The sequence below is a fragment of the Pelmatolapia mariae genome, linkage group LG18 (genome assembly GCF_036321145.2).
Source record: "Pelmatolapia mariae isolate MD_Pm_ZW linkage group LG18, Pm_UMD_F_2, whole genome shotgun sequence".
In the NCBI taxonomy this organism is placed as follows: domain Eukaryota; kingdom Metazoa; phylum Chordata; class Actinopteri; order Cichliformes; family Cichlidae; genus Pelmatolapia; species Pelmatolapia mariae.
Window position 1 is genome coordinate 29,592,664 of NC_086243.1, and position 18,040 is coordinate 29,610,703.

General features: G+C 39.9%; 1 protein-coding gene across 1 annotated transcript in view; it reads right to left on the bottom strand.

Annotated features, from left to right (window-relative positions):
• The window catches only part of LOC134616666 (receptor-type tyrosine-protein phosphatase N2-like), a 218,249-nt gene that overhangs the window by 18,483 nt on the left and 181,726 nt on the right, over positions 1-18,040 (bottom strand). Inside the window, exons 17-20 of the mRNA XM_063461604.1 lie at positions 12,578-12,655; positions 9,374-9,493; positions 8,547-8,713; positions 1,492-1,545 (exon numbers count right to left, since the gene is read on the bottom strand). Coding sequence (XP_063317674.1) covers positions 1,492-1,545; positions 8,547-8,713; positions 9,374-9,493; positions 12,578-12,655 — 419 coding nt within the window. The remainder of the gene's footprint in view (positions 1-1,491; positions 1,546-8,546; positions 8,714-9,373; positions 9,494-12,577; positions 12,656-18,040) is intronic.

Consider the following 18,040-nt stretch of genomic DNA (forward strand, 5'->3'; position numbering starts at 1 on the left):
AGACTACAGGCTCACTTGCGAGCTTCCAAAAGTAGAATAGGAAGCAGAGCCTTCAGCTATCAGGCTCCGCTCTCTCGTTTGCTTTTGGGAGACAGAAACATCCTCTTTACTGCAAAGATTAGGCTTCAAACCTTCCGATTTGATAAAGCTTATAGTTAGGGCTCGATTAGGTGACCGTGAGCCCTCAGGCTGTTGGCAGACTTCCCATGAAGCATTGAGCATTTCTTATCCATTCCTGTCTTTTGACTTCTCAGTTATATGCTGCTGTGCTACTGCTACATGGACTAATAACCTTTGTCTGCTCTCTCCTGTAGTATGTGTTTAGTCCTATATGTTGTTCTCTCTGTGCTCTTCCTGTTAAAAGGGGGTTCTTTCTCCTCACTGTCACCATGTGCTTTCTCCAAGTGGAAGATTTAATTGTCTGGGTTCTCTCTCTAATGTTGTCTGGTCTTCAACTTAACAGTAAAGTGTCTCGAGATGACAGTTATTGCAAAATGCTGCCAAATATATATATAGAACTACGTTGATTTCAATGGCCCGGCATGTTGCATACCAACAAATCCTGTTTAAAATTCGAAACCTCTAATGCAATAAACACACGTCAAATTGAAGGATTTGGTTGATCATCAGAGTAAGTAAGTGTCATAAGAGTAGCTGAGAAAATTCAGGATGTTCCAGCTGCTGTGGCTGGTGCTCCATAAAGGCAGGTTTAATACTCTGGTGTAGACTAGCAGTTAGAGAGAGAAATGTACAGTTTCATCATAGTGGAGCCATTGCACCATATTAAATAATAGATCATTTGGTGGAGTAGTGAGCAGACAGACATAAGGGCTATCTGTTATTGAAGTTTTTTTTCTTTTTTAATCCAATCATCTGAGGATGCTTGCACAAAAAACTGTGGCAGATTTTTCTGCTAAATACCGATTTAATTATGTCTCACTGGTCTGAGTTATTTCCTCAGGTGGTAGGGGCATGCAGATGTGATTATACAAAAACACACACATAATATGCAAACACAACAGCTGCAACCCTGCCTACTTCTATTTACTCTCTCTCCCTCTCACCCACTGGCTCTGACCGGCAAGCTGCAAGCTTCGAACTGCCTCCAATTAAAAGTTACCCTCCTCCGCGGACAGTTTGTCAAATTAAATCACAACTTTTTGGCTAATCTCTCATTTAAAATGTTTGTCGTCCCACACATGCTGACAAGTGACATGGCAGTTGGTGGGAAATTAAATGGTGATGTGGAGTGGAGGTCAGAAACCACAAAGGACCTGGGCAATTTGAGTTTTAAATCCTCTGAAAAAAACAACAACTTTAAAGCAATTTAACCAGTAACTTTAAAAGATCTGTGCTTGTTTGCGAGTTTGCCAGCAAAATGCAGCACGTCTCTGTGAAAACAGAATGCATTTGATATCACTGAATAGAAGCTAGAACCCTATGAATAAGCCACCATAAAAAGCATTCTGCTTTAGTTATTAGCATACTTGCCTGCAGTGGACTATGATAGGACATGAGCGCCCCCGGTAGCACTTGTTAACTTTCCTGTAAAAAAAACAAGACAGAAAGAAAAAGTTAGTGTTAACACAGAGATGATAAAAGGGAGAGATATGGCTAAAGGAATCCGTCATAGAAATCAACAGAAAAAAATACTTTCAGGAGCCAATTATCTGCTTTATAACAGCTGAACTGGGAAATAAGGGAGCCAATGGTGTTGTTGCATTGCTGCAATTGCAAAGCTGAGGTTCAGTTCAGTTTTATCTCTCTGACAGAATGCAGATTTACTAATAGTAATAAAGATGAAGGTAAGTACACTTTTCTTCTTGGCTATTTATTTTAGCCGTGCATGCATAGATGAAGTAAAACCTGCAAGGAAAAAATTAAAAAAATGAAAGTGTTAACCTGAACATTACTTCAGAACAGTAACACCTGATTCTGGAGGATTAATATCACAGATACAGCATCACATACAGTCAGCACGGGTGCATCTAGGCTTCAAAAAATAAGAAAAAACATCCTGCACAAAACTACTTATAATTTTAGCATGTTTTACATGTTTTTACATGTCAAAACTGGTACTCAGTAAGACTATCACTGCCATAAAATTCACCAATTTGTCCCATACCACCTACCGTGGTATAGCGGACAATTTAATAACAGAGCCCTAATTCCAAAAAAGGTGCAATGCCGTTTAAAATGTAAATAAACATGACAAATATTTGCAGATAATTTTAGATTTGGCAGCAGCGTCACATCTCAAAAGAGTTGGGATGGGGCAATTAAATGCTGGACAAGTGAGTGGTACTTAAAAGTAACAGCTGGAGGAACATTTTGCAACTAATTAGGTTAACTGGCAGCAGGTCAGTAACATAAAAAAGACATCTTAGAGAGAGTTTCTCAGAAGTGAAGATGAGCAGAGGTTCGCAAATCTGCAGAAAACACTGCACGTACAAATTGTGGGACAATTTGAGAATGATGTTCCTGCACTTTCAATATCTCATTCCCTGCAGTGCACAATATCAGAAAAACAATAACAGAATCTGGTGAAAAGTCAGTGCTCAAAGGCAAGCCCGAAAATTAATACTGGATGCTGATGATCTTCCGGCCTTCAGGTGGCACTGCACTAAAAACAGTTATCATTCTGTCATGCAAATCGCTGCATGGTCTCAGGAACACTTCCAGAAATGATTGCCTTTGAAGACAGTTCACTACGCCGTCCATAAATGCAGGATAAAACTCTACTGTGCAAAGAAGAAGCCATCTGTGAACATGATCCAGAAATGCAAAAGCCCATTTAAAATGGACTGAGGCAAAATGGAAAACTGTTCTGTGGTCAGATGAATTGAAATTTGAAATTCTGTGGAAAGCAATGACGCCGTGCCCTCCAGACTAAAGAGAAGAGGGGACCATCTGGCTTGTTATTAGCTTCAAAGGTTCAGTTCAAAAGTCTGCATCTCTGGTTGTATGGGAGTGCATTAGTACTCCTGTGGCAGCTTGCACATGGAATGGCACCATCAGTGCTCAAAGATATATACAAGTTTTAGAGCAACACCCACCGTCTTGTTCAGGGAAGGGCTTGCATATTTCAGCAAGACAATGTTAAACTGCATGCTGCATCATTACAACAGCACGGCTTTGAAGTAGAATTCAGATGCTAAACTATCCTGCCTGCCCCAGATGTCCACAGACTGATATTAAAGGAAACAGGGATGCTGTCTCAACTTTTTTAACATGTTTTTGCCATCAAATTCTGAATGACTTATTTTTGAATGTCACATTTATACAATCTAAGCATTTAATCTGTTTTCTATGTTTTGTTGTACATAAAATATGTCAATCAATCATTGCATTCTGTTTTTATTTAGATATTACACAATGAGAACTTTTTCCGAACTGGGTTTTGTATTATTAGAATTTATAGTCTCATGTAGTAAGACCACAATCTACATGCTGTTACAAAAACCTGCTTTACTGTTTACTCCTAGCACATGTAATAGTGCTGCACAGTTTAATTTAAACCAAATTTCAAAAGATCAGAGAGCCATGCTTCATTCGCAAAATGAAAGTACATATTTTTTTACTTCTTCTTATTTCAAAATCAGTATAGTTGAACACAATCGCGAGGAATCGCACAGACATTTATAATCTGAAAGAAAATCATCATAATATTCCACAACAGAAGAGAATCTGTGGCTGCTGTCACCCATGCATGAAAGACGTCAACAGTATGAGGAACACCCCATTCTTCTCTCTTTTTTTTAAAGACTGGGGTTAAAAAACAACAACTTTGCACCTTGTTCATCAAAAACCACAGCAGTGAGCAGATCTGCACAAACTCACAGCTTCCATCTGAGAACGCAGCAGAAAGGCCGAGTTTGATCCCAGCTGGAGATCATCTCTGATTCTATTTTATGGTGAAACTCAAAATAACAATATTCATCTGAAACATATTATGTGAAGGTACGCTGTGTGTATGTGTGTGGCCTTTTTATAATCCATTATGCATCACCAGTCAGAGAAAGAAGCTTCAAACGTGCAGTTTTGATGCTTTTCCTTCCTTGAACTTGACGTTTTTGTGGTCATTTATGTTTAATTATTAAAATGTATAACTGTCTTTAAAAACACTCATTTAAACAGGGTGTAGTGGGAAGTACAAAGTAAAAAGTAATGATCAGTTATTTGTCTTGCTCATTGTTCATATCCTGAGTTATTGCACTTGAATTAAAAACGTATATATCTTATTATTACAAGAGGTCAAAAGAAGGCAAAAAAAGCAAGTATAATTATATAATTGTCACTTTGTAGTTAAACAAATGACATAAGCAGTGGGTTTTACCTGGTGTTTCCTGCAGGGCAAAACAACAAGCAACATTACACAAGCTTGAGTTTTAAAAACACAAAGGCCGATCACCAAAATTCTCCTCACATTTTCATCCACCGCCCCACTAAAATTGAAAAGTCAGACCTCACTAGAGACAATCAAAAGTGATGTAACCATGGAAACAGCCAGCAGAGAATCGCCAGTAGGCGGGGTGGGAGGTCGGGGTGTGTAGAAGGGCGTGAGATTCAAAGGAAATGCCCCGTAAGAGAGATATTAGCTTGATGGAGAGCCAGATAGCGAGAGAGGGGATCAAAAGCCAGAAAGGGAGGCGCAGAAAAGAGCGGAAAAAAAAAAATCGATGGAGTGGATGACGACAGAGAGAGATGGTGAAAGATACAGGCCGGCAGCCTGACGGACAGAAATGAAAGACTCTTTATACGCATTAGCATTTTTGGATCAATATTGTGAAAGATCCGGTTGTTGTCTGCAAACCAACAAAAATGTACAACAAGGTCAACATTTCTCCGATCAAACACATTTGCAATATGAGGTCATGTTTTTCTCATGCTTTTAATTGGGTGTGTTCCATTATTTCAAACACAGTAATGTCTACACAACCCATGCATCAACACGCAGCAGCCCTGCAGCACTTAAAAATGTATTTTTAGTGACAATAACTCATGAAATGCCACACTGCCATTTGCAATCTGCCTGTAAACAGCGCATGCAAATTTCCACATTATGAAACTGGTCCCAGATCTGCCTATTTGATACAACTAAGCCTATATAGATATGTTTCAGTAACTTCAGTCAAATACTGCCATGTTGTTGAAAAAGCTAGCATCTCACACACAAAGTGTCTTTGGCACAAGTTCTGTGATGCACTGGGTTTAGTTTAAAGGGGCACATTTTATTCCGGACCCTCATCCTTTCCTTAACCTAACCATACAGTTCCAGTGCCTAAACCTATCCAGTAAGCAAAGGTGAAAGTGACTTATAAAGCTCAAAGCCTGTACTGTGTAATCAGCTGGATCTAGATGGAGGGAGCCCAGTCTCATAGAAGTGATTGTAAAGTTTCTTCCCCTTTGCATGCAGAAGATCCAGCAAAGTCCACATTAGCAGGTTGGAAAGAAATGTTATCCTTTGTTGATGTCTGAGACCTGGCAGACTGGAGTTTGGCTAGTATGATATTTTAGACTTTTATTTTTATTTACTGACCTGTTAGAATTAGGTAACAAAACTACTCATATAGGAAAAGGCCATAGTTTGGGTTAAAATACACACGACTACCACAAAATATACTGTAAATCTCCAATTTGCACGTAGGATAAGTGGAAGAAAATTGATGGACGGCTGTTTTACATGATTTACTCCAGTAGTAGTATATAATAAAGTGGTTTATAAAACATGTATAATAAATTCAAGGTTATGTTTTGCTACTATAAGAATCTGATACCAGCACATATGATGAATGACTGGACAATCCAAAAAAACCCCCAAATATAAGTTTTATTTATTGTTTATATAAGGACAAAGTATTAGACCCTAAGTCAGGAATCACCAGGCAACACAGAAAAAAGAAACAGACTAAAGCTAAGTGAGGGAGGAGAGACAGATACCGGGGGGAGCAAGAGAGACAAAAGCGACCAAGAGAGGAAAAGGAAGCATGGCGAGAGAGGAGGGGAGACCGGAGGCAGTCAAGCAAACCATGAGCAAGCAAAAAGGGAAGAGGTCATCTCAGGTCACTGGGCACAGCGAGAACAGAGAAGGAGGAGTGAGATGAAGAAGGAGAAAATAAGGGGAGGAGGAGAAGACCGGGAAAAAGAGGAGTAAAAGGGTGGGTTGGGGGGAGGGCCCATGAGGCCCCCTGGTTGTAGAGTCACAGTCTCCAATGATCACTTTTGTGACTATGCAACTGGGCTTATATTACTAGCTGCAACATCACAAAAATGACACTGGCAACCGCAAGTTAGCTGGTAAAACAGGGGGGAAGGACAGAGAGGAGTTGTAAGCAAGGCTTCGGGTCAGTCAGGCCGGTGTGATTAGTGAATAACATGCCTGCACAAGCGCAAATGATGGAGAGGTACTTCAGCCGGTATCCTCAAATCGTCGAGGTGAAAAAAGGCAACACCAAAAAATAAAGAAAAGGGCAGGTTGCTATTACGAAAGCACCATATCTGCTGTAATAAAAGTGAAAAATATCTCCCTCTGTGCCTTCTTCATTGTGTTCTGACCCAGCTGCCCTGTGAGTAAAGGCAATATTTCCTAACTGATGGTGTATGGTGACGCCCACCAGACCCTTTTATAATAGCAGTGACCACAAACTCTTACTCTTGATATCCCACCTAATTGATGTGCGCCAGCAGAATGGAGACACTAGGACTATATATAAACCTGACTTGGGGTCTATCACTTGAGAAAATCCACAGTGAATCAGAGAAAAGGGGCCAGGTCGGCTAACACCTAATAGGCAATACAGTATATCAGTTTAAAAGAGGTCGAAGGGGAAAAGGAGGAGAGCAGTTATAAAGGCGCCAGAGATAAAGGATCACTTTGGAAGAGTATCCTCAATGCATTTTGAATTACACTGTTATCGAGTGGAAAGCGCCCAGGATGTTTAGAGGATATATAGATATTTTTCTGCCTGCACCTCAGGATCACAAGTCAAAACTCCTGGAGAAGTGCGAGGTTTGAAGCCATTATGCTGTAAGGAAATCACGAAAGCCTTTCAAAGCCTCTGTGGCTCAGGAAGGAGGAGAAGGGTGGAAGACAAACAACTTCAGGAGCTTCTATTAGACTCCTTCACTTTATCTTTGTTTTAAATAAAATGCCAGAGAAGAACCATCACGCATATGACCTACTGGATTTTAATATATGGCACAGCCTGACCAGTTTCTGAACTGTAATAAAGCTGCATATACAAAATTCAAGCCTTGGAAGCTAAAGCGATTTAGGTGCATTGGAAGATTTGCTTGCAAGGTTGGATTTCTGACTTTTTTGCCCTTCTGATGCCCTACTCGTGAATTCTGAGAACCTTCAGATAAGTTGCATGGGCTAACAAATACACCAAAACTAAAGGACAACGGAAGAGGCTGTTGAACCAATGTCAAAGGCTGTGTGGCTCCTGAAAGTTAGCCTATTCATCACAGGATGAAAGAAAAGGATCAGTGAGAGTTCCAGTTAGTCAAGCACTGCAACATATCAAGCAGAACAAACAAAAAAGAAAAGCAAAGCACTGCAAAAACATTTATTTATGTAATATTTCTCCCATCCGTACCCTCTTGTTATATTTACATGTGGAGAAGACTGACAGCATGCACACAAAAGCAAATGTTCCGCTACCATTGCTCTGTAGTTTGGTTTTTCTTATGTACACTTACAAAATGAAAACGTAGGCTGCCTTTGTTCTACCGGAGCAAAAGACGAGGGAAGAAACGGACTGTGGCGATTTTTCCTGAATGATATCATGCAAGGTGTTTCTCAGCTCTGCTGTGGAAATGAATGCTGTTATCAAAGTGGGTTTGCTCCAAAGGCGCCTTTCAAGAGAACTTCCAAAAAGTTTCTTTGATGGCTTCTGAAACCTCAGTGCTTTCTCTATCAACACTAAAAGCTGGCTTAAGTACTTTAAGCATTTCAAATGAAAATCAGTTTCAAGTAACTCTTTAAGCAAAATGCAAGTCTTTTATACTATACTGTAGAAAAATAGGTTTAAAAAACATACAATGTGCAGGCCATGGTTAAAGAGTAGGAGTCAACTCAAAGGTAGGTAGTATCGCTGTGAGGGATAACAATGCTGCTTTTCACAGCTCCTTGTCTCGTGGCTGTTTAGTTTCTCTCCATTTTGTCAAGAGATAACAGTGAAAAAGACCCCGGCACAGGGTCAATGGTCATTTATGATGCATAAGAGGAAACCTTCACCCTTAAAGCAAGACAGATGGTCTTGCTGTAAACACCATGGCACCTCGTACGAAAGAAAACTGGATGGCGAGAGTTATTGGTCCATGTTTTTGACTCCCTTTGACTTTGTGTTTTGCCCCAAGATGTTTTCAGTTTTTCTTTTACTGTTAGGTTTGTGCACTGAAAACTAAAAAAGGCCAAATGACTTTATACACATGTGTCTGATGCCTGAGGACTGGAAACAAACCCAGCAGCTTTAGATGACTCAGGAACGAGAGTGGGCTGTTTTCTTTTAAGCTTTCTGAAACTTTCTGAAGAAGCTCCCTACCTGCGGAAGTCAAGTAGTGTTCGGCTAGTCTCCGGCACGTTCTGGTTGAGCCAGGTCAGGAAATGGAACTGAGTGACGGTCCGCGTTTCGTTGGTCTGCATGTTCTTCAAGTAGAAGCTACGAACCAGGAAGTCATCGCACCAGATGTGTTCAGACACCAGGTTCACCTGGAAGGATGCAGGAAACAGACATGTATTTCCCCATGCATGAAATTTATTGTAGTCGAGAAATGTTCTGATCGGCTTATGCACTTACTAATTCCAGAAGAGTAAATTACTTCTAAATTGAATTATGATGACAAAAAACACAGACATCACGTCATAACTGACTGATTACAAGTGGAAGACAACGTAATATCCCATGTTTTATTAAGACGATAATCTTTTGTGATAAATAATCTTTGATTTTTTATTTGGTCACAGTCAAGTTCATACGATAATTAGCCCTAAAAGTCACATAATATTTATAGTGGGGGGGTGGCTGAGTAGGAGATGGATGTAACACATGCTATACTGAGACAGATGCTAATGGAATAAAACTGCTGCAGCCTAACGCCTAGCTGTGTAGCATCCTAAATAATCATGTTCACCGTACACTGGCATTGGTACGGCCCTGAAACAGGCCAATTTAGCACCTTTCAATGTCTATTTGAAGACTTTCTTCTGATTGGCTGCCCTTCATAGACAGCATATTTGAACAACATGTGAGAGGATTTTCGCTCTCATTCACAACAAAAATCAAGACAAGTTTCAGACATTTGTATTCAATATATATATGTGACAGAAAATAAGGAACAGTATAACAGATCTTCTTTGAGTTTCTTTCACCTCATAGATGTGGTACAGGTTGGATCCTTCATCTGGCCAGTAATGGTAGCACTGCTTCACCCCGCTCTCAACAAGAGGTGTCAACATAACAATGACCACACAGCCATTCTCCCAAACCATCTGCAAGCAAAATACACAGGCAGGTAAATGATTATAGCTCTTTAAAAAGGCCTTATTCCTTTGAAATGAAGTAGATTTTTTCTTGATAGAGACAAGAATGAATGAATTTTTAGTTTTTAATTGTTCCTAATTCATTTATGTTATTCTTTTTTTGCAGCACTTAAGATAAACTGTCTCAAAAGTCCAAATATTCTGCGTTACTTAATGTTCTTTGAAAACTTCTAAGTTTAATCAAAAGTAAAGCGTTCAGCCATTTCTCAAGAGTAGGAGTCATATTCTTGAAGGAGCGGAGAGCTTGATTTGGAACAAGATCTCATATGAAGCTGTCAACACCTCCCAGAACCTGCCAACAGTAACACTGACATGTGTCCTCACTCACCCACTCTCTTGGATATCGGTCCATCATTAGTTCAAATTTTGTTCTAGCTATCATTTTGGAAAGGGAGGTGTTTGTTTCACGGGAGCGAGGAAAAAAAAAGAAAAATCCTCGTTTGAAACATGCTTGCTGTTTCCAACTTTTGTGAGCAACTACAAGGAAGTAAAGCTTTGTGACAAGTAATTGCTGTAGCAGTTCAGGCTGTTCCCTCCCCCAGCTGGGTCGTTCCACATCTGAGACCCGCCTGTGGTCGTATTTTTCCTTCTGGCAGTCATATTCTCACAGCCGGAGGGTGGGCTTGCTCAGGAGATCCATTCAACGCTGATCAGAGGTAACAGTCAGCCGTTAATGGAAGCCATAAAACAATACCGCTCCCACATCATCGGGTTAGATTATAAAGATGGCCGCACCTGCCGCTCAGTCATGAGCGCTGCCACACCTTGCTGAAGATTTAGCAGATGTTAATTGCGGTGGGTTTTGAATTACTGCGCCTCTCCGCACCATTCCTCTCAGTCCTCCCTGCTTCAGTGATTAGTCTCATGGATCTAAAAATGTGATGGTGCACTTTTTGAGAAATTGTGTTAATTTGCTTCAGCTGACAGGGTGCGAACTCTGCTGCTGCTGCTGCCTGGAGGAAAAGCTCCCTCCTTTAAAACTCAAGGTTTGTTAAAAAGCTACATTTATTTAAACCCATATTTTTCCACGAAAAAAGTGAGGGGTGTGCCGTGCTCTTTTAGAACGTTTTGTGTACATAAACTTTCTGAAGATGTTGGAAAACTTTTTTCCTGTGTAATAACCTTGGCCGGCTCTTGATTAAGCAATCTGATAAGACACAGTAATGCTAGTTAAGTCAACTGGGCCTCAGCACAACATGAAGGCTGAATAAAGCCAGAGTACAGAAGCCTGTAAAGCACAGAGAGGCCACTTAATGAACCTGAGATGAATCCATGATGAGCAGCAGGAATCGTCTGAGGCTTTTAGATAAAGTCTTTAAATGATCTTTTTAGCTACAGGCTAAGGCCTGCGGACTGATATGGAGATACTTAGACACCCATATTGGTTTTGTGGCTTCTCGTTCACATCTGTTTAGACAGTCTATTGCTTTCTTAAGGACTGGGACTCCTATGTGAACTACATTATGTGCACTTCTTTCAGGTCAAGGGCATCCATCCTAAAACCACTCTCGCAGATATAGAGGTAAGTTGACTGTCCTTTCTTTTTATATTGGCCTTCTGTACCACTCACAAATGTACATATTTCTAGACAAAAACAAGATTTGGACTACAGAAATGGAACAGAAGGACGTTGCAGAAATGTTGGTGTAAAGTGTGAATAAAGAGGAACAGGACCAATATACCAACCAACACTTTTCCTTCCCTGAAAGAGAATTATTTAGAGCTGGACGGGGATTAGTGGAAAGGAAGAAGGAAGGGAGGAGGCGAGTAGTGGTGTAATAGGGCTCTCATTCCCCCAGACAAGACCTCAACATCGCCACCGCTGTCACTACGGAAACCCGCCTAACAAGCTGAATTTCCATTGAACTCAAGCTGGAAGTCTAACCTTCCTCATTTCAAGCATTTTGTTTGCTTGCTTACTTTGCTGGACTTTTAAACTAAAGTTATTTTAGTTCCACTTTTGTGTAATCATAAATGTGCCATTGTGCACACGCATCTTACCGCACTTCCCACTCGTCTTGACTGCTCACATGAAGCCAAATTTGACATTTTTATTTTATTCAGTCTCTATTTATAAAGAGTGGGTTGGCTAAGCACGCATGCTTTTTAACAGCAGTGGAATGATGGGAACCAAAACGGTTTTGCTGTGGTAATGGGCAGTTTAACAAGTGACAGTGTACCTACAAAATTATTTGTGTAAATCACAACTTTTTAAAGCCTTTTCCAAAAAATAATTGGCCAGCCTAATCGAGAGCACAGTATGCAACAAAACTAAGGTTTATTAAGAAAATAGAAAAGTGGTAATATGGGATTTATTTCCAAATTAACCAAGAAAATAATATTTGGATTCTGTGTTCTTAGTTTTTCTGGATACTTTTCACATCTCAACAAAAAACGAATATCACACAGCTCATTTCAAATGAACTGCTTTTTATATTTCACTTGCCTGGATTAGTTGGAACTTCTGTAGTGTAGTGACTCTATGCAAGCCAGAGATTTCTTTTTCTTTGTGCCCCTCCTTGGTCTGCCCAAGTGAGAATCCAGCGGGGATATAACTTGTTTGACAAGGGGACCTTTCCTTCCAACCTCCCTGCTGCTCCACTCAACATACACCTAACACCAAGACTGGCCAGAATAACTTATTGATCTCCTGGTCTCAGATTCAAACCCAATCCAACATTTGGGACAGTGGGAAAAGTGTTTGCTACCCCCTGCATTAACAATGTGTCCCACTGAAGGCCAGTGTGTGTGTGTGTGTGTGTGTGTGTGTGTGTGTGTGTGTGTGTGTGTGTAAACAGTGGTGGCGAGGCCAGTGAGTGTTATGGTGAAGGAAAGATTAATAATGACATCCACAGAAATGGCTGGTCTCCTGTGTGACTTGCTGCACTAATAAAAATCGGCTAACTCTTGTTTAGGAGAGGAGATTGTATTGATTTTTGTTTCATGAGTGTGTGTGAATGCATTTGTATTTGTGTGTGTGTGTGTGTGTGTGTGTGTGTGTGTGTGTGTGTGTGTGTGTGTGTGTGTGTTTACCTGCCAGAAATCAGCCACAGTGGAGGGCAGGGGACCTTGAGTGGCAATGTAGGCTGGGTTCCTGGGATCGTGATCCATCTGTGGGGAGAGGAAAAAGGACAAGAGGGTGTAAATTTATAAAGGATGGCTCATTCTGAATGGCACAATTCATGTTTGTCCTGTCTCAAATGTTTAGATTTATAAGCCCATGATTATTTTTGTTTAGGTGACTTCACTGGTCCCTTGTTTCTGGAAAAAAAATGTTGCACAGTTCTCAGGAAGTTAACAGCACAGCAAGGTCAACTCAGATCTGAGAAGAAAGGATAGAGTCCAATCATTGGCTCTGACCTTGGTCATCTTATCCTGTAGGTCTACAGAATAACAGACATTTGCAAAGTTTATTCCAATCAGAGAGAATGACGGCTGTTCCAATTGTTACATTAAGTGTATTTTTTCACTTAATTGTGATAGTTTTGCATAGGTTTAATAAGGAAATCAAATCATCGTGCATTCCTGGCTGTTTTTGGTAATTCCTGCTATACCATATTGATATTGTCCAACTTTCCTCATCCTAGTTTCTGTCATCATCATCCTGATCTAAGCAGCAACTTCTGGGTCTAGAAAAATAAAGCCAATGGAGAAGTCCCAAAAACTGCAGATAGAGCAACTTGAGACTGGCTTCAAAAGATAACAGGCAGACTGTTAAAATGTACAACTTTGCAGCAGAATAAACATGGCTGCAGCATGCTTGTAGTTGTAGTCCTTTTAAGGTCATGGCCTTATGTATTTATTTATCACTTGCTGTTCAGTTAACTGTTGTAAGTTTGTGCTCCAGTTTTGACGTAATTAATTCATTCTAGTATTTTATGTCTATGTTATCAACTGGCAGATACAATATATGGCCAAAAGTACTGGGTCACATACACATTACACCTACAGGAGTTGCTTGGCCATAGAAATCAATGCCATGAAGCTCCCAGCATATAGTTTATGTGCTGATGTTAATGCCTAAGGAGGTCGGGAACTCTAACTCAGCTTGTTGATAATTTAGCACTTCAGTGCTAAATAGGGTCAATCCAAATATGGTCAGTTCTCGAGCCAAACAACCAAGAATGTGATGGCTACAATGCTTATGTTGAGTCTTTAAAAATAAATGACATAAATGAACCTCAGCAAACTCAGCAGTGGAGTTGCTTATTTAATTGTTCATTGTGATTCTTGGTCTATGTAATGTTTATACTAACTTCATGTAGTACTTAGTGTATTTAGTTCAGTTTAGATTCCTCAAAACCAGGACAAACAGATTCAAACAGCTTTCATCCAACAGCAAACACACTCATCAAAGCAATAACAGGAGTTTATTGTTCAATTAGGGATGGGTGCAATACATCCGGACAACAGGACAGTATGTCTGTGTCTATTGTGTGTGCGCATGTGTTTATGTTTGTGTTTTTCTAATGAGTGTGCACCTTTAATTTCATTTGTTACAATGGCAATAAAGCTATTCTATTCTCAGTTCCTAGTTTTAACTTTATTCCTCCCTTAGCGTTCTTTAAATTTTTTTGTATTAAGCTTCACTTCCTGTTTTATTTTGGTGAGCCCATGTTCCTTGTGCATTGTCTTGAATTTTGCTTCCTTTACTCGTCTCTTATGATTCTTTTCAGCCATGTCTCATTTTCTCCAGTTGTCTCCACTCCTCTAATCACCCTTTTGTATATGTATAGTTGCTCTCTTTCCTTTTGCCTTTGTCGGGGTGGCAGCTCACTTTCCTCTCATGTCTCCCAGCGCGCCCTAGCCTTACGTCTCACAAATGTATTTTAAAGTTTTCAGTTTCTTTCGTAATTTATTTTTCATGCTTAATAAACGGCTTGCTTTTAGTTCATCACAATCCACCTCTGCGTCTCTGGGTTTAGGCACTACACACATCTGACATGAACAAATAAGGAAAAGCAATTCTACAAAATTGATCTTTGTCCATACATGGAAAAAAAAAAACACTTCATGCTCCAACGGGCCTCCAGGAATGTTCTACAGTGTGTCTTTTTCTTGGTGTAAAAAATAAATTGATATTGGACGCAATATAATATAATATAAAATGGCTGAATACCTCGTTCAAAGACACTTTTAAGAACTAATGAGGGGACATGAATCACCACACGCCATGCACAAGGAAAAATCATCAGTCCTTTTGAAATGAGCAAATCTAAGTGCGTTAGTAAAATGTTCCCCCTGTTTAAAGTACTGAAATTCATGGCTAGAAGCTTCTTAGAGAAGGAGCTTAGCGGTTGCAGAGTAACTCAGACTTCTTCCTTAACTTAATGAAAATTCCAGAAGGGTGGCGGAGGCGTCGAGAGCAAAAGACAGGAGATGAACGTGAGCTGAATTCGCGAGCAAGTGAGTGACAACCCTGCCAATTACCATGCAAATTGTATAGTAAATGTAATAATTGGCTGACCAATTTAGCTGGAAGCAATTACAGAGGGAAGACAGATAATTTATGGGGTTTTTCCGCACACCAAATTGTCTTTAATGGCCCTCTGTTCCTTTTATGAATGCCAAACAATAATGCACTTCTAATGAACTTAAAATAATTTTACCTAGAGAGAGAAAAGGCGACACGGTGGCAGCGAGTTTTGCTCATTAAAACGACGAGAACTGCATCATGGACAAAAAATAGCTGGAGGCAGAAGTGCACTTTTCAAGGCCAAGAAAATATGTGGACAGTCATTTACATATATTTCTTTTAGTCTTGGGTAGTTTTTTTCTCGAGGTTATTATTTAACATCAGTGCTGGACTTGTAGCAAAATGACAGAAAACATTTAATTTGATTGTCCATGTACCTGAATATTTATTTCATGTCTGCGAGAGACATTTCTACCCAGTTTTTAGAAAAATCCTCCCATGTGTGTAAGCAGAACTAAGCGTTACACAATATGAGTGTCTTAGGAGCATCAAAAGCTAAAATCTATTGCCTTCCAGTCACATAAGAGGTTTTCAGAATTTCACTCACATCCGTGACTGCAATGAAGCACTAATATTCCCCTTGCCTATACCAGGGTGTTAGAGCCTGGTTTAGAAAAAAACAGAAGAAACTGGAAGATTCAGAGTGGTAAGATCTGGGAAATTATAATAAAAGGGTCGGGTAAGGCAGAAAAGAGATTGCAAAGTTTGAAACCTTGTGATGGATGAAGATGAAAACGGTAGGGGAAGATACAGCAGGCTGGGAGAAAATGCAGAGTCACTATAAAGATGAAAAGATGAGCAGAGAAGGAAAGCCGCACCAGGAGGGCTCTCTACTCTTGACATCTGTCGTTTTATTTCTTTCTCCACCCTCCCTTTCTTTGCGGAGACACAATGCTTCCTGACATCTCAAAGTGTATCCAGAATTAAACCCCACCATTAGTGACATTGCGAAAGGACAACTGTCTTTCTCTCTTTCACACACGCTCCTGTTAATGAGGGAAAAAAGTGGAGGATGTGACGTGTGTAATTATCCTTGTTATTGGGTTTTTGTCTTTTCTGTGGAAGGAAGGAGTCAAATCGTGTGTGTGTGTGTGTGTGTGTGTGTGTGTGTGTGTGTGTGTGTGTGTGTGTGTGTGTGTGTGTGTGTGTGTCACTGTCTGACTAGTCTGATGATGTTACTACAATCTGACACCTCTGTGTGTGTGTTGGTGTGTGTGTGTGTTGATTCCATCTGGGGTTAAAATGCTGGCTGCCAGCTATGTGAATTAGTTGTAATTGTGAGTCTATTTTAGGAAATGATAATCATAACGCTTCTATCACTGAGACAAAACTCATCATTAGCATGCGCAGATCCTTTTTAAAACTTCTATGTCGTGACTTGTGTTCATAACAAGTCAAAATCTTTGATCCTGCTCCTTTTTTTTAACCACTTTTTCTCTTTACTTTACATTTTGAAGAATACTAACAAGCAAGCTGTCTTGTCAGTGAGTTTGGCTGGTAATCGAGTATACTGCAGTCCAGTCCCATAACGCCTGACTTAGACTTCTGTTTAAGGGTTCAGAGGGGTTTGCGGTTATGTTGTAGGTTACGGTGTAGACTTCCCGCTGAACCATAAATTGAAAATATTTTATTTATCACAGGTGAAGCTAATCTACATTGGTGGTAAAGTGTGACCACACTTTAAGATAACATGTGAACTTGCATTGGGAACTTGTGTTTCCTGTTGTAGTTTGTCATATAGTGTTAGATCCTTGGTTTTTCCTGGGTTATTTCTTTTAACTGAGGTCATTTGGACATGCAAAAGTTCTTTTCAGTGAAATTGGCAGCACTGTTTGCTGGGTAATGTTTCAGGACGGACAGCCTGTGCTACACCCTGATGCATTAACACACTGTGATGTCGAAGAGAGTGGAAACAAAATGCAATATTTGCTTTAATTTTCTTCAGTGCAACTCTTTTAAAACCTTAATCAAAAACTTCAACCGGACTGCCAATAAACACTGTGAGGCTGATTTAAAGTCAGTGTTATCTGCACACAACATGCACCAAAATAAGTGTGTGTGTGTGTGTGTGTCTGAGTAATACGTGAGTGATTGATTATGTCTTAGAAAGTGTGTGCGTTTGATTGAGTCTGCAAGGAAACTATTGAGTCTGTTTTAGACTAACGGTGTTTGTGTGTTAAAGGAGGAACTGAGTGATTGATCATGTTTCTGAGTAACTTTGTGCAACTGACTGACTGATTATGTGTGTGCGTTGGACTTTAGGCCACACAAAGCATTTGTAAAACTCTGATTAACAAATATAGGAAGAAGTTTGTGATCCTTTTGCTTTTCTTTTAAAACAGCAATAATATAGTTCAAACTTGTAAAAAGACAGAATTAAATGTTCAGCTTTTGTTGCTTAATTAGTGAATTGCCATGTTAGCGTAACTTGTAGCTGTTCCAGACTCAAAGAGCTAAAAAAAAGTGAGTTTAGCGACCTTATATGTCCAAACTGCATCATGTAAAATGGTAATCCTTGATCCTCCACATTAAAGTTAAGGAAGAAAAGTCACAAGACATTGAAACCAGGCTGACCAACGGCTGCATTATGCAATAAACTTGCTCATAGCAGAGCCAATTCAAACCCCATTACTACTCACCTAATTCAATCATGTAAATTCATGTAAATGAATCACTTCTCACAGGCACCTATTGTTGCTAAATCATCTTCAAGGTCAAGTTTCAAAGTTCTCCTATAGCATTATTTACTGTGTTTTCCCATCTATGTTTGGTTTGGTTGGTGAGACAGAAATCATTGATGAGCTTTGCAGTATTTGAAAAATGTGAGAATTTTTAACTGTGTTGGCCAGTTTGTACTTGAAGCCTTGTCAGGTCTCCTCTTCAGAGGATTTGTGCACAAAATAGAGGCTGCAAGTGCAAAAGCTGCTGTGAACACAGCCCCTAAGCCTACACTCTAGTGTTCAAAAGTGACAAAAAGCTTGAATTAAGTTCATACTTCTGTCTGGATCTGCAGAGCTAAC